This window comes from Myxocyprinus asiaticus, chromosome 2, assembly GCF_019703515.2.
Source record: "Myxocyprinus asiaticus isolate MX2 ecotype Aquarium Trade chromosome 2, UBuf_Myxa_2, whole genome shotgun sequence".
Taxonomy (NCBI): domain Eukaryota; kingdom Metazoa; phylum Chordata; class Actinopteri; order Cypriniformes; family Catostomidae; genus Myxocyprinus; species Myxocyprinus asiaticus.
The window spans coordinates 61,516,094-61,532,476 of NC_059345.1; the positions used below are offsets into that span (position 1 = coordinate 61,516,094).

At 36.4% G+C, this 16,383-nt stretch overlaps 1 protein-coding gene across 7 annotated transcripts in view; it reads left to right on the forward strand.

The window, feature by feature from the left end:
• arhgef11 (Rho guanine nucleotide exchange factor (GEF) 11) overlaps positions 1–16,383 on the forward strand; it is a 121,359-nt gene that overhangs the window by 49,182 nt on the left and 55,794 nt on the right. For 6 of the 7 annotated variants that reach the window (XR_007899297.1, XM_051718289.1, XM_051718294.1 and 3 more), the window contains 12 exons: positions 713–817; positions 1,035–1,133; positions 3,127–3,169; positions 3,272–3,368; positions 5,199–5,321; positions 6,304–6,327; positions 6,420–6,549; positions 8,888–8,981; positions 9,207–9,236; positions 11,290–11,413; positions 11,747–11,947; positions 13,997–14,044. Coding sequence is in view for 6 of the 7 variants with exons in the window: in XM_051718289.1 (XP_051574249.1) it covers positions 713–817; positions 1,035–1,133; positions 3,127–3,169; positions 3,272–3,368; positions 5,199–5,321; positions 6,304–6,327; positions 6,420–6,549; positions 8,888–8,981; positions 9,207–9,236; positions 11,290–11,413; positions 11,747–11,947; positions 13,997–14,044 (1,118 nt within the window). In the remaining variant the exon portion in view is untranslated. The remainder of the gene's footprint in view (positions 1–712; positions 818–1,034; positions 1,134–3,126; positions 3,170–3,271; positions 3,369–5,198; positions 5,322–6,303; positions 6,328–6,419; positions 6,550–8,887; positions 8,982–9,206; positions 9,237–11,289; positions 11,414–11,746; positions 11,948–13,996; positions 14,045–16,383) is intronic. The other variant, XM_051718296.1, reaches the window with a different exon arrangement.

Here is a 16,383-nt window from a genome sequence, read left to right on the forward strand (position 1 = left end):
AGGGAGAAGAATTAATATTACAAAAGGAATTAAGTATTGATCTGTTTCTCACCTACACCTATCATATCACTTCTGAAGACATAGATTTAACCACTGAAATCACGTGGGTTACTTTTATGCTGCCTTCATGTGCTTTTTCGAGCTTTAACATTTTGGTATCCATTAACTTGCATTGTGAGGACCTACAGAGCTGAAATATTCTTCTAAAAAGCTACATTTGTGTTCAGCAGAAGAAAGTCAAACACATCTGAAACGGCATGAGGGTGAGTAAATGATGACAGAATTTTCATTTTTGGGTGAACTCTATCCCTTTAATTTAGAGTGTACTTTCCAGTTTTCTTGTAAATGAATGGTTATTTTGAATTTAATATATTTTTGTAAAAATCTTTTAGCTTTTGATATTCTGGTCAAATAATGAGTGAATAAGGAGATATTAAATCATGAATGAAATTACTCTGGCTGAAATTACTTCATTCATAGCTTTGAAAATGTATATTTTGGCAAATATAGTAGGTCATCTGGGTATTCCACACATATAGATAATTCACATATTGTGCAAATTATGCATACTCTGCAAAAATAGAACGAGTAGTATGGTAGCGTGCTATTCCAAAGATGCTTAATGTCTTAAATTCAGATTGGTAAGAGTAGAGCAGGTCATGTCTTTTATTGCTAGTATGTCTTTAACACTCATTCTTCCTTTCTTTATAAGATGCACGGGCCGTTCCAGGACATTGAGCTGCTAAAAAGTCGTCCAGCGCACATGACTGTGTTCATAAGATATGTTTTTAGTCAACAACTAGATCCCAACCCACTGGTCAGTGCTAACAGGCTTTCGTGTCTTTTCATTGTACCTGTGTAATCTAAATACATAATGACGTATTTGAAAAAATCTTTGTAACATCTTAAATATGCTTATTGATCAGACAAAACATGACTTGGCTTATGTTGTTTTTTTTTTGTTTTTTACAAAAAACTAAATTTTAACTAAAACAATTCTATGTGTGTGTGTGTCTTTGCTCATGCACTTCCAGCTGTTTTACCTGTCTGTGGAGGCATACCTGAGCTCAAGTCCAAAAGATGCCCGTTCACTCGCCTCTCAGATATGCTCCCACTTCCTGGACCATGATGCTGTGAGTACCACCTGAATAGATCTGCACCCTTAAACCACTCCAGACCACAAAGGCCCTCTAACAAAATGCTTTTACATTGTTGAATTATCCTGCTTTGGAGTGTGACGATGTACAGATAATGCTAATTAGTAATACAGTAATTTGCCCAAAAATGAAAATGATGTCATTTACTCACCCTAATGGCGCTCCAAACCTGTATGTCTTTGTTTCTTGCGTGGAACACAAAAGTTGAATTTATTTCTTATTTGCTGGGTCAGAAGTGGTCTTTGGTGGCTGACAAACACCTATCAAGTTGTTGTTTTTTAAATAATTGCAATTCATTTTTGACTGAATTTTGTAGTTGCATATCATGTTTACATTGGTTAAACCTGATATTTTTGATCATCTAATCATCTGAAATATTTTTTTTTTTTTTTTTTTTTCTTCAAACTAAACTAACTTTCATTAACACTTTATTTCTAAAGGGCTAATAGTTATAATATTCTGACTATACCAATAAGTACAGTGTCACTTATTTGGGACTTTACTTTTATTCAAGAAACATGACCAGTTTGTTTCCTAATACCAAGCCTTATTAAGCCCTGTACACACATGCAGCGTCTTTATCGCTTGATGTCGCTAGTGGGCGTTCCTGCTGCTGTCGCTCTAACGTTATTGGTGGACTGGCCATGTTGAAAATATGATCACAGATGAGGCATTTTGCTAGTAAAACTACGATTTCATTCTAATTTAACAAGGAATCAGTTTCATGTCCCTAAAAATGCACATTCTGCAGGGGAGAGTGTTTTTATATGAACTGCAGTAGTGCTCACTGCTTCATAACATTAAAAAGACGAACAAACTATCAATGTATGAATCAAACTCGCTCAGACCACCAACAATTTATTTTCCGTGCACCATTTTTTTTATTATATCCATGTATTTGGTTACAGACGAATCATATAGAACAGTATACACAAAACACAAAAACTTGAACTTCTCTGTCTTGCTTGCACTCGGATGACGTGAGCTCCACTGACACAGTCTTCACTCCTATTAGTTGTCGCTCCTCATTTGCATCATTAAACGTTTCTCAACTTTGTCGTGTCGCTTGCCACGGCCACATCTAGTCGCCAGCTCTCATTGACAATGAATGAGATGAGGTTGCTGGAAGTTGCTGCATATGTGTACGGCGCTTTTTGATAGCACATATATTACAACAGAGGATTCTTGGAGGTCCAGACTTCAAAGCCCTTTTTTCATTCTACATTCTACGTGCCCTTATGTTTACCATAATTCTTCCAATGTAATGAGTAATATAATTAAAATGAAGTCTAATCGATTCTCCCTGAGAGATTATTTAATGTAAAACTATACAATTTGTCAGTTTCATTTTTAGTAAGGGTGGTGATGTGTAGTTTGAAAAACCTTGTTATTTTTGTTGGTGCATGGCACAGTGTTTTCTCATTTTTCCCCTCATCATTACTTTTAAGAATGTTGGGGCTGTCTAGACCTTTGACATGTTTGACTTCCTCCATAGTGCTTTAATGTAAAAAAAATATATTTTTTTGTAGAATTCAAATGGGCCGCTTAAGTTTTGTGGTCTGTGCCATGATACCAAGGGAACCCTGGGTGACTATATAAGGGAGCCTGGTTGACTCGCTCTCACCTGCATGCTCCATATATTGGATAGCACAGAGCAGATCACTTGCGCCCTCAGAACTCACATGAAATCAGGTTTCCATTTCAGATTAGAAGCATATTTAGCACTTATAGAGTACGCAACAAGAGATGAATACCATTGAATTTGCTTTGACAGCCCGAAATTTCACTAGGGAGGCTGGTGAATAATTTCCAAAGCTTGAAAAACCCTGATTAGGTGTTAATATTCTAAGTCAAGACATTGCATCAATACACTGACACCAAATATCAGTGTTTTAATTAGAACGTTTTGCATTTCAAGTCTTGAACATGGTATGTTCCAGTATGACTGTTGATTTCTGATGCTTTTCAGCCTCTGAAGATTGAAGTCAGAGAGGAGTTTCTGACTGATATAGGTAAGATTCTGTGCAGTTGTTTAAATCTCAATAACTAGACTGAACAAAGACTAAATTAGACAGCCTGATGAGGAAAAGTAAGGTTATTTTTGTTTTGTTCAGAGAGTCGACTCCATGCTCAGGAGGACATTCGCGGGCCTCTGTCTGAATTACAGCAGCAAGTGCTTCCAGATATTCAAGACCAACTTCAAGACTACAGGTATTTGTTCATACCGTTTTCACTAGGGCTGAACAATTTGGACCGAAAATCATATTGTGATTATTTTGAAAAATATTGAGATTTGTGATTTGAACTGTGATATGATATAAACTGTGAACAAAACCCCATGTTGCCCCTACTTGGATATCAATTCTAAAACAAACAAACAAAAAAACATCAAATTTTGTTAAAACAGCAAAACTTAACTTAAAATGATGAACATTCTAGACCATTATGAGTAATCACAGCTCTTGAGATTTGAAAATCACACTCTTTCAAATTGTTATTTTGGTATAAAAACAATTAATTGTTTAGCCCTATTTGTCAAGATCAAAACTGCAGTGAAAGGTAGGGATGCACCCCAAATGGAATTTATGGGCTCATACCAATAAGGGTTGTGCGAGACTAGTCGAGTACACAGTACTACTGCTGCTAGTCTGCATTGGATCTACTAGTGGGTTAAATATTTTTTCCCCACTCAAACCAGCCCATCTGGCACCAACAATCATGCCACGGTCCAAATCACTGAGATTTTTCCGGATTCTGATGGTTGATGTGAACATTAACTGAAGCTCCTGACCCATATCTGCATGATTTTATGCACTGCGCTGCTGCCACATGATTGGCTGATTACATTATCGCATGGATGATTGCTGGTGTCAGACGGGCTGGTTTGAGTATTTCTGCAACTGCTGATCTCCTGGGATTTTCACACAACAGTCACTAGAATTTACTCAGATAAAAATAAAAAACATCCAGTGAGCGGCAGTTCTGTAGATGGAAAAGCCTCGTTGATGAGAGAGGTCAACAGAGAATGGCCACAGTAAGTCTGCGGTAACTTGGATAATCACTCTGTACAATTGTGGTGAGAGAAGAATATGATCTCAGAATGCTGTTCTGAGATGCAGGTTGGCGCTGTTTTGGCAGCAGGAGAGGGCCTACACAATTTTAGGCAGGTGGTTTTAATGTTGTGGCTGATCAGTGTGTGTGTGTGTGTGTGTGTGTGTATTTCTATATATACTTTTCTATTAACTTTTTTATTATTAATAATATTATTGTCTTGTTGCTGTATTGTTTGTGCACTGGAAGCTTCTGTCACCAATACAAATTCCTTGTATGTGTAAGCATACTTGGCAATAAAGCTAATTCTGATTCTGATATCCCACAAGACAACACAAATCATCCTGTTTAAAAGTTATGTACTCTTTGTTCTTAAAGTGTCATGAAACCCCCTAGTTCAGCACCAGTCATTCACACCACAGACTTTAAAAAAGGATAATGAAATAGGTGTGAAAAGATGTAAAAGGTGGGGGCGGAAGGGGGTCAAGCACAACTCGCTCACTTCCACAACACACTGACAACAGAGAAGACTGAACATCAAAATATCAGTGGATACAAAACATTTAGATTTTTGATGTTGGCCACTTTGCTGTATATCAGTATGGGACAAAAGTAGAACTGTTTGCAAGTCAAAGATTTTGATGTTTTGTTCAAAGGACTTTTTTGAGACTTAACAAATTCATAGATATTTATTCTTACAAGGAATTTTTGAGTTTAATACAAATTAAACTCTTTTGACTGTGTTTGTGGCATAATATTGATTGACTGAAAATAATTTAGACTCATCCCTCTTTTTCTAAAGAACAAACATTTCGTGCAGCAAGGCACATATAGATGTAAAAGTGTCCAATACACAGAACATTAAATAAATAGGAACACACAGAAACACACTAGTCATTTCATAGCTTGAAACTTGTTTATATACACAAAGTGGGGCTTTGGTTTCAAATTTGTTGTATGTTATAAATGTGTAATATGTGTGTAATGCAGGAATAAACAGATGATGGGTCTGGGCTCTCTGTTTGGAGAGAGCGAACTACAGCAGTTAGATGGAGACCCTGTGAAAGAGAGACAGGTGGTGGACAAGCAGGTCATCGCACTCTGGGAAGTCCTGTGAGTTTCTTTAATCAACTGTTATTTTACTTGTTAAAATTAACCGTCTAAATGACTTTAAAGTCAACTTGAAATCAAAACTTGCCCTATTTACTTTGAGTCTTATTTTGCATGATTCATCAGTGCACATTATTTCAATATTTAGTAACTCATCTGTCTCTGAAGCAGCTTTCCGTTTCGGCTGGCATCACCAAGCCCTCTTATTTTTTAACTCCTCCCCTCCAGCCATTTGTCATATAAGCTGTAACTGAAAATGTAGGCAGCTGACTTGCTGCTTTGCTGCCTAATCAGTTAATGACAGCATTTTTGAATGAATGGAACTCTTAAACTGGTCCGTATACATGCAACCTCCGAAGGCAGCATTTTCCAGTTTTCGGATGCAGCCATAGAGACCTCTTTTTTTAATTTTTTATGTTACAATCAATTTCCTTATGGATACAATTTTTTGGATTTTTTGCATATACATATTGCTTTTAAGTAAAATGGGTTTTCAATGCCATTTAATGTTGACTTTAAAGGTGCTTCATCTAAAATTTTTGCCAGGTCTTTTGCTACACAGTTGACATTTTGATGCTCATAAGGCTGTACTCAATAGGAAACATTTATTTTCCGTTACTTAAAAAGGCAACAAATTTAATGAAAAAAGTGCATCTTATCTGAGCCACCATACTCGAGTACTGCAGTTAGTTTCCGCAGCAACCGGTCAGTTGATATGGAAATATAATTAAAATAAATGAGTTAAAAAGGTCCCGTCTCAAACACGACACACCTCAGCATGTCGACCTGCTCACATGACCCAGACATTGCAAAAGTCACATGACCGCTGTACACACATCATGGGTGTCCCTCAAGGACATGTCATGGGACCCTCACAATTCACAAGAAAAAAAATGACTAGGTTTTTGTAGACGGTATCTCAGTTTGAAAATGTATGTGTAAATATGGTAATGTTAAAATTCACTTTTGTTTCCTGTCTTTACAGTTCAAAACATGATGAGGATAGGAGGTATATGAACTCAGCTCTTGTTTTGGTTTATGCAAATTTTTACTGATCTGTCCTTTGCAGTTACTGTATGTTACTTTCTGTCTCTCTCTCAGTTCTCCATTAGCGTCTGCGGTTCATCTGTATCTCAGACACTCGGGCATTAAGCTCAGAGACTCTAAAGTCTTTCCTGGCTTGATATCGGAGAAGGAGAAGTGGCTTCTGTTCTTTCCCAAAACTAAAAAGGTAAATGTGGTCATCATGAAGAATCTTAGTTCTGACCTAGGATCAGGTTTAGCCTTTCTGATGTCACAATTAATTCAAGTGTATCACTTATCATTATACTTGATAATTATCTACATTTAACTCTGTTGATTGTACTTTTTATATTGAATGACTTCTATATTGATACAGTACTACTAATATAGTTTTTACAGTATTTACTTAATATACCTTCTACTGTATATCCTCAAATAATTAAAATTTCCCATGAGTTTTGTTGTTATATTAAATATTCAGCATGTTTACTTGTGGTATTTCTGTTTTTATTTTTATTATTAGATTAATGAAACTTTCTTACTCTTATTATTATTATTATTATTATGCTTTTATTTACGCATTGGTATTTCTTTCTATTTTTATTATTAGATTTTAATTAAACTCTTACTCAATTGTTTATTATTTTATTAATTTAATTCCGCATTGGCATTTCTATCACAATCTCACAAACCCCTGTTTTGGAAACCTCGTTCTATATTATACATAGGTTAATTGATAGCATAATAAGGTAAAATGTTTTATTTTTTTTTTTTCTTAGAATAGTATTAGTGTATATTGTTAAACGTTATAATTTTTCTATTTTTCACGACGACTGTCCTTTTTTGTCATATTTCGTTCATTGTCTCTGTAACCTGATAGTACATGTACATCTTTTGTGATGTTTTTTCAGTTTGTGCATTTTCATCTGTAAGAGGTAGTAATAATTTATATTTGCTAAAGCAAGCTTCACTACAACTATTATTCATAATTCGGTTTAGACATTTGAAAACCCCCACAACCTAAGTATTAAACTGGTGCCTATATCGTCCTGCACATTCGTGTGATGTACATGAATAATATCTCATCATGCAGCTTGTTGAGGAGAGGTGTGCTGTTATGTTTCTAAGCAATCAGACTCACCTGGTAGATGTAATGTCATCTGAAAAACATCTCTAAAACATTACCTTTCAGATGTTAAACAGACATTCAGCAGATGTTTTGGTGACATTTTTTTTGTTTTGATTTTTTAATGCATCTGCTGAAGATGTTTATCAGATGCACAAATGTGACACTTCAAATAGAACACGATTCTTTCCAGATGATGCGCTCTTTAACTCTTTAAGCTCTGAATGTGTTTTTAAAGATTTTCTGTTTCAGTGGCATACCAAAAATTAAAGGTTTATAACTTGACAAACAAGGGAGGGTCTAGTGTTTGGTAGCATTTTGAAAAAAAAACTTTTCACATTTTTTAAAGATATATTTTATGATACATTCTGAGACTCTCAGCCTAAGAAACCTCTGAAAAATCACAAAAACAATTGAGCCAAAAATTTACTTTTTTTCTTATTTTTCTCATTTGAAATTATATATCTCTGGGTGTAAATAAAGTGGCTCTGAAAAACTGCTTTTATTTTGTTCCGACAAAACAATCAAAAGTTAGAACATTACAAAAATAATTTATCATAGTGTCCAAAAACGTCTCCATGTGTCCAAAAACCTCTCCAAACAAAATAAACATAATAACTGTTCATAAAAACAAATTACACATGCAACACAACAATGACTAAAGACATGATTTTAGTAATGAGATTTCACAGAATGAGTGCCTTTTGGCTCCGTGAGTTTGCATCAATTCTGTGTCATTTACTTGGCGCCATCTCCTGGTGACCATATGTAACATTGTGCTTCATGTGGATTATCTAATGATCTATGCATCTGATTACCTTGTGTGTGGGCTCATTTGAAGAATAATCAACTCCTCTTAAGTAATGGTATGTGATATTTTATGTTCTGTTTATTTTTTGTGAAGTTATAAGTGAAACCGGGGCATATAAGCAACACCAACATAATTGTCAAAGACATATACTTAGCTATTATTCGCTTTATTTTGGTCAGAGTAAAACAAATCAGCTGGTTCTATTCTACTCCTTACTCCACTGCTTTCCAACAATGTGACACATGGCTTTTTGATGATTTTGTTGTTTTAACTTATTGCATTAATATGTGCAGTGCAATTTTTATTATTTTTATTTTTTATAAATTATCAAAACGGAACACTTCTGATTTGTCTGCAAATTTCAAAGCACTTGTTCAGTTTTGGTCATAATCCCTGCATGCATTGGAAAGTAAACCTTCTAAGCTTTCAAACAATACCTATTTTGTTTGGTCAAGACTGTAGTTATTAATATTTTGATGATTTTCTTTTCTCGTGGGCCCATCCAAGCTTTAACGGTTAACAGACAACTTGGCTGCATACTGTTCCTTCATGTGAGATCCTGGAATTTCTTCCAGATTGTAGTAATGTATTTTTATTTATTTCTCACAGTTGAGCAGCGCAAAAAGAGAGAAGGATGGAGAAGATAAGAAAAGAAATCCCATTCTAAAATACATTGGGAAGCCCAAGTGCACATCTCAGTCCAGTAAACAAACACACACACCCACACACACACACACAGTTGTTTCAGGCCTCACTGATGGGCCAGATGTTTTGGGGTTTTTTTCACTTCTTTTAGTGAGTGTGGTTATTTTGCATCACATTTTCTTTGTGACACTTTGATTTGGAATGTTGTCTCTTACAGATTAAATTTATCCTATGTTTTTTCTCTTTTTTTTTTTTTTCTTCATGTACATTTTTTTTCCTCCAGCATTCCATGTTCCATTGTCCCCCACTGAAGGTACACAACCCTTTTCCCTCCATTTCCACATCATTATTTCAGATTTTTATTTTTAAAGACCCTATAAAATCAGATTTGAATTTTACTATTAGCTTTGGGGGCACCTACACCGATGAACCAAAACATTATGACCACCTGCCTAATATGCTTTTGGTCCTCCTCGTTCCACCAAAACAGCGCCGACCCGCCGAGACATGGGCTCTTCAAGACCCCTGAAGGTGTCCTGTGGTATCTGTCGCCAAGACATTAGCAGCAGATCCTTCAAGTCCTGTAAGTTACGAGGTGGATCCGCCGTGGATCGGACTTGTTGGTCCAGCACATCCCACAGATGCTCAATCGGATTGAGATCTGGGGAATTTGGAGGCCAGGGCAACACCTTGAACTTTTCATCATGTTCCTTAAACCATTCCCGAACAATGTGTGCAGTGTGGAAGGGCACATTATCCTGCTGAAAGAGGCCACTGCTGTCAGGGAATACCATTGCCATGAAGGATCCCATTGTAGGAGCTTTTGATGGTGGACAGTGGTCATCATGGGCGTTCTGACCGTTCTGTGGCTGCGCAGCCCTATACGCAGCAGTGTGCGATGCACTGTTTGTTGTGACACATTCCTCCTGTAACTATCAATACAATTTTCTGTGACTTGTGCCACGGTAGACCTTCTGTCTGTTCGGACCAGTGGGATAGCCTTCGTTTCCCTCACGCATCGATGAGCCTTGGGCGCCCAATACTATGTCGCCGGTTTGTGGTTTGTCCCTCCTCGTACAACTGTCGGTAGGTACTTGCCACTGCTGACCGGGAGCACCCCACAAGCCTTGCCGTTTCAGAGATGCTCTGACACAGTCATCTGGCCATAACAATTTGGCACTTGTCAAAGTCACTCAGGTCTTTACTCCTGCCCATCTCTCCTGCATTCAACACATTGACTACGAGAACTGATTGTTCGCTTACCATCTAATCTACCCAGACCATGACACATGGCCTTGTTAGGAGATGATCAATGTAATTCGCTTCACCTGTGAATGGTCAATGTTTTTGCTCATCAGTGTAGATGCTAGTGTAGTCTTAAAGTTCTAATTTTACTGAAGTTCTGGAAAATATCCTAAAATGTTGTTGTTGTTGTTGTTTGTTTTTTTGTTTTTTTTTACAATATTGATATTGTCTCACCCTGCACTACACAATGTTTGTGTCTTTCTAGAATGAAAATATCCACTTACCTTAAATTATAAATACCATCTGCCTTTGACTGGCAGTAGCAGGTAGCAAATCATGTTTTTTCAAAACTGTCTTCGATATAGGGATAGTTCACCCTAAAATGAAAATTCAAAATAATTTACTCACCCTCATGACATCCCAAAAAGTCACTAGGTCCCTAAAATACAAGTGGATGGTGATATGACCTTTTGAAGCTTCAAAAAGAACAGACAGTCAGCATTAACATAATCCATACGACTCCACTGGTTAAATGAATGTCTTCTAAAGTGAAACTATCAATTTTGGTTAAAAATTGATCTTTTTTGCACCAAAAGCAATCGTTTCTGTTTAGAAGACATTAATTTAACTAGCAGAGTCATGTGGATGACATTTCTGCTGACTGACTGTTCTTTTTGGAGCTTCAAAGGTTTGATCAGCATCCACTTGAATTTTAATGCAAGTAATTTCTTATCAATGTGTTCTGCTAAAGAAAGAAAATACTACATGGGATGGCATGAGGGTGAGTAAATGAGAATTTTCATTTTTGGGTGAACTATCCCTTTAATGCTTGTACTTTGTTTCCTGTCCCAACCTTCAATTGGTTACAAAGGCAGAGGCTGGAATTTATTTTGCAATTTTGTTCATTACTTTTCGTTGATGGTACAAGGTGTCAGGTGTGGTTTTGCCTGACTGTGACTAAAGGCTATTGGTTCTTTAAAGCAATGGACTTTAATATGTCCCACCCCAGCTTCCAGTTTCAATAGGAAAAACATAAACACTTATAAGAAAACTGTGGCATTTCATGGGGTCTTTAAAGTAGTTTGTGTCATTTTAAGATTGTTTCATTCTTTCTGTTGTAGTTCGTCCTGGCAGTGTGCAAAACATCATTCAGCAGTTTGAGAATCATTCAGACTCTGTTGAGGACAGAGAGACAGAGGGACAGAGTTTGTCTTCCAGCAGCTTCGGAGAGGACAGTATGGACAGGTACGTTTTTTTTGTCTGTACACGGGATATTTATTTATATATAATTATATCATTAAAGTCTTGTAATCTTGCCTTTTGGCCTTCCTTAGGCCATCATTTTTTTTTTGCCTGCTAGTTCATTTTAAATTGCCCTGTGGTGACATAAATTTTAAAAGTACAAATACTCCATTTAGTCTCTCATTAAATGTGATATGATTAAATGTGCATGTGAAATCATTGTAAAATAATTAGCAAAATGTACATTTTACTCAGTGTGGCATGTCACATATTTCATGTCAACTGGCCATTTATGTATGCACTCTCTCTCTCTCTCTCTCTCTCTCTCTCTCTCAGTCCGACCATATCAGTGCGTTTGGCTCGTAGCGAGTCCTTGAAAGCTCAGGGGGAGGGGCGACGGCATGAAGGTGGAACAGGGGTGGAGTCTGTCCCCCGTTCCCGTAGTGATGTGGATATGGAAGACTGTGAGGAGAGGGAGGGACCAGGGCTGAGGCCGCTACATCACAGCACCTCTTCAGTGTCCAGCAGCTCTGCACGGTATAAAACACACACAGTCTTCATTATTCAATGCTTTGAACAGGCCTGTCGCAATTATTTGCTCAAATAAGACCCGTCCCACTCAGAGAACAGCCTGAACGCTTTAATATTTCTGCACCATATGTACATGCGTGCCATCTGCAGTAGTTTGTGCACACTCATATTTGAAATTATAAACAAGGATTACCGTGCATTGTCAATGCAAATAACTCGTATTTAATTTAATAATGTACGAGAATATATTACAACATTTTCAAAACACACAGAAACTCTCCTTCATGCAAGGCTTGTGGGTGTAATCAGATTTTTAAAGGGGTCATGAAATGATCTTTTTCTAGTTTCATTATCTTTCCTGAGGTCCACTGGTAATGTTAGTAACGTTTTATTTCACCAAAACAGTAATCATTTTTTAATATATGATAATTTTCGACAAAATTTTCGATGTAAACGCCCTCTGTTATGATTGGCTAATAGCATACAGGCCCTCAAATTCGTCCATTTTTGAAACTCAACCAGAAGAGAATAAACAAGCACCAACAGTCACTCCAACAGTAAACAAACAGGCGTCCCGTTCCATTTTGCACTGGCGCTACTACTGCCAACAACACAAAGAAACGTTTCAGAAAGTTTGTGTCAGCCCACCGGCGCCCTTTCGTATTAAGGAGTAGATAGGCCACAGACAATAGGCCTTTTGTCCTTCTCTCTGTCTCTGTTTATGAGCCAAGTGAGCACCAGTAGGCGGGGCCATGGGTGCGATGATGACCTTTAAAATAGGTGTTGATGTTGCTGTAGAGGCCGTCTTGAATTAATGAGTACCCCAAGTGACGTAAAGTTGTCACGGAGGCGTTTTGGTAGCTTGGTTTCAATAAATGCTTTTATTGCATTGGGGATTAGAGATCTGGAATTTACAGTGTTTTTATAGTAGAATGACCTCATGTCAAAATATCAAGGAAAATTTGATTCCTCATGACATGACCCCTTTAATGTGTGAAAGTGAATTTAGGACTGAAATATATTACCATTTCTGTCTTACTCTTCTTCTAATAATAATGACTATAGAAATAAGTACAATTATAATAATATTATACTACTATAGTATAATATTCTGGTTGACTGCATTCTGAAAACAAGTTTAAATGTAAAGATTAAAGTTGACAAAAATATATATATATATTTAAATTAGGGCTGTCGATTTAAAGTGTTAATTCAGTGCGATTATTTTTTTTTAAATAACGCATTTAAAAAATGAACACAATTAATCATGGCCCCGGATGGTAATAAGGAATATTCCTTCCATTTAAACAGTTTAAACATGTAGTACCACCTGTTTTCTCTAGGGAGCAGTAAGTGAAACTCGCAAAAGCGTCCGTCTGATGCAGATGTACCTTTACGCATCCTTAAAGCCCTTATAATAAATCTCGAACTGATTGACGAATTCAATTGCAAAATGGATTGCTGTGAACTGTAGGCCAATGATAGGCTTATGTTCAATAATAAGGAAATTAACAATATATTACATTCTAAAGCCACTTTTTGTATTGTCTTTTTTAATGCTTCACTTGTGTGCCTAAATAATGTAATGCATTTTTATTATCTGTAATATTATTTTTTATAATACATATTTATAATTATTTAATCATTATATATTGAATTATTGTTATTTGAGGGGCTTTCTCAGCAAATATTTATGCATGCAATTAATTGTGATTTAATTCGATTCATCAATCGACATACCATGTAATTAATTTGATTCAAATTTTTAATCGATTGACAGCCCTAATGTATATGTAAAGTGTCATGAATCGATCATGATCCGAACACAAGTGGTCAGGTAAGACACATTAGCATTTACACCTGGTCACTCAAATGCATCTCCTGTGACCAATTGTTTTCGAATAATGATGGGAGGGTCTCTATTAATCATGATTACTTTTATAAGAATTAATAATCAGCCAAAGACCTATAAGAATTGCAACAGCCCAGGCTTTGAAGTTTTTGTATTCATTTTGTTTAGAGTGAAAGTAAAATATCGTATTTTTTCCATTTCAGATCATTGGAGAACCCAACACCACCATACACTCCTCGCTCCCGACGCAGGTGACTTACTGCATTACACACTCAGGCATACAGATGGGGCCTCTGAGAATGTGCGTCAAATGGAAACAGATCCTATGATTTCATGCAGTATGACATGACATTAGGCACTGAAGGAGAGACATGATTAGGAGGAAAGTCGCGTTTCGTTCTTTAAACCAACACCACTTAATTTTGGGTATACCACTAAATCTTTAAAAACACCCTCAGAGCTTTAAAATGTGCTTCATGCAGCCCTCTACATTGTGAGTAAATCACTCGCTTATGCGAGTAAATTTCACAATATGCAACCTAAAAACATCTGTTATTAGCCACTGGCAAGTAAATATTAACATTTCACTCGCCAGTGATGGAGTTGTGTAGTGTCGAAGCACCGAGCCCCTTTTACTGAATAAAAAGCAGTTGATTAAGAAGCTGGATTCAGCCTCATCTTTCCCTGCATGCTGTCTCGTGAGTGCGCAGGAAAAAGCACTTGTGTCTCATTCAGTTGAACTCCAAGCATCTCAGGGAACTGCACCGCGGATGTCACGAGCAGCTCTCTTGAGAGCGTGTGAAGATGAACCACTTCTCAAGCGCTCTGATGTGCACGCCGTCTACAGAGGCTTGCGCCAAACTCCCCGAAATTATATAAACAAGGTATAAACGTGTTAATTTTTTTTAACGCAAAGTGCTCCAGTTTCACTTAACGGTCATGTAATGGCAAATGTCCATGGTCATTGTGGGTTTATTCACGCAGTGTTAATAACACGCAGTGAGACAGAGGAGATGCCCTGCTTTATTTCTGTGGAGATGATAAAATGCAAGAAACAGAATCTCAAAGTCTTCCTTTGAGAAATAAGGGCTTGTGAGTTAATCAGAGAACCTTAAAATAATGTGTGAAAGTGAAGAATTTAAGTCAGAAATATTTTACTATTACATGACATGTAATATAATATAATAGCTATACAGGTTGGCTGGGTTGCAAAAGAAAACAAAACATTGAAAAAGTCCAATGAATCAAAAGTAAATCGGACAAATAAGAGATGTATTTTAGTTATTTAGACATATATTTTGATCATTTAAATATTATTTTAATTATTAAAAATGTTATACTTTTATATTTGACTGTCATTCATACGTTTTTGAAGCCTGAAAAGGAAATCATATACCCTTATTTTATTATATGACCCAAGCAAAATTTGTATAAATTACTTTGTTGTGTGCATGAAGCACACATAGTGAGTTTGTATGGTAATTAATCGTCATTTTCGTGAAACACCTAAAACAGACAATTAATCATCATAGTCCTAAAACAGGCAATTAATAGTCATAATTGCAATTATTTGTTTGACAATTAATTGTCAGCCAAATTTCACAATTGTGACCCCTAATTTTCATTATTAGGTTCCTACCTTGTGAATTGTTTTGTTAAAAATGTGTACGAAATTTCAAACAGTGACAACAGCTTGTATCATTATTAAAAATGCGATTTCATGACATCATATAAATTGATAGAATGTGAAATTTGTACATTTTTAAAAAGCTAAAATGTGATTAAAATCATAAAGCAAAATCTAAAAAAAAATTACAATATACTATATTGCATGAATATATATCAAGAGGCCCCCTCTCTCAGTTTGCTTAATATATTTTTCAGTTACATTATGCATACATGTCGTCAAAAGTCTGGTGAGTAAAAACAAAAATGTATTAGCCAATGACGATGTCAATGTCATGTGTCACATCTAAGTTAACTGGTTTTATTCCATCCAAAAAGAGCAGTTTATTTTTACAAAGCAATTGTGTGAAATATACAGCTGTCAGAATGAACGTGTTAAGGAATGCGATTAAAAAGTTTAACGCATAATATTTTTACCATTTTATGCAGCATAAACACTGGTGTGAAGGGCAGAACCTTTGTAATGTGTCCGCCCGGAGTTATTACACTGATGCATATGCCACAAACAGAAACACAGCAACGCCAGAGCCCTTCTATCAAGAGGAGCCTACAAGCTCAGCATTAAACAGCATAACACGGCGCCCTATAGACATTCTATGGGCGGTCGTAAAATGCTAGTTGACTGTTATGCTCTCTCTTATGATAGAGCATGGAGGTTGCCATCTCAGTAAATAAAAGAATCTCTAACGGCGCCTCCCTGTCAGTGATAAAATGATGGAGAAAGGAGCTCTTAGTGCTTTTTGATGTACAAAACAAGCCCAAATGGTACTTGTGATAAAAATCAAGTATTTTTCAGCCCATGTAAGGTGGATTTTAATTACCACAGAAGCACACCAAATCTTAACTATCACCAAAATGTAGAATGAGATGTCTTTGTTTGCAAGCGCTTTTCATGGTGAGTTCA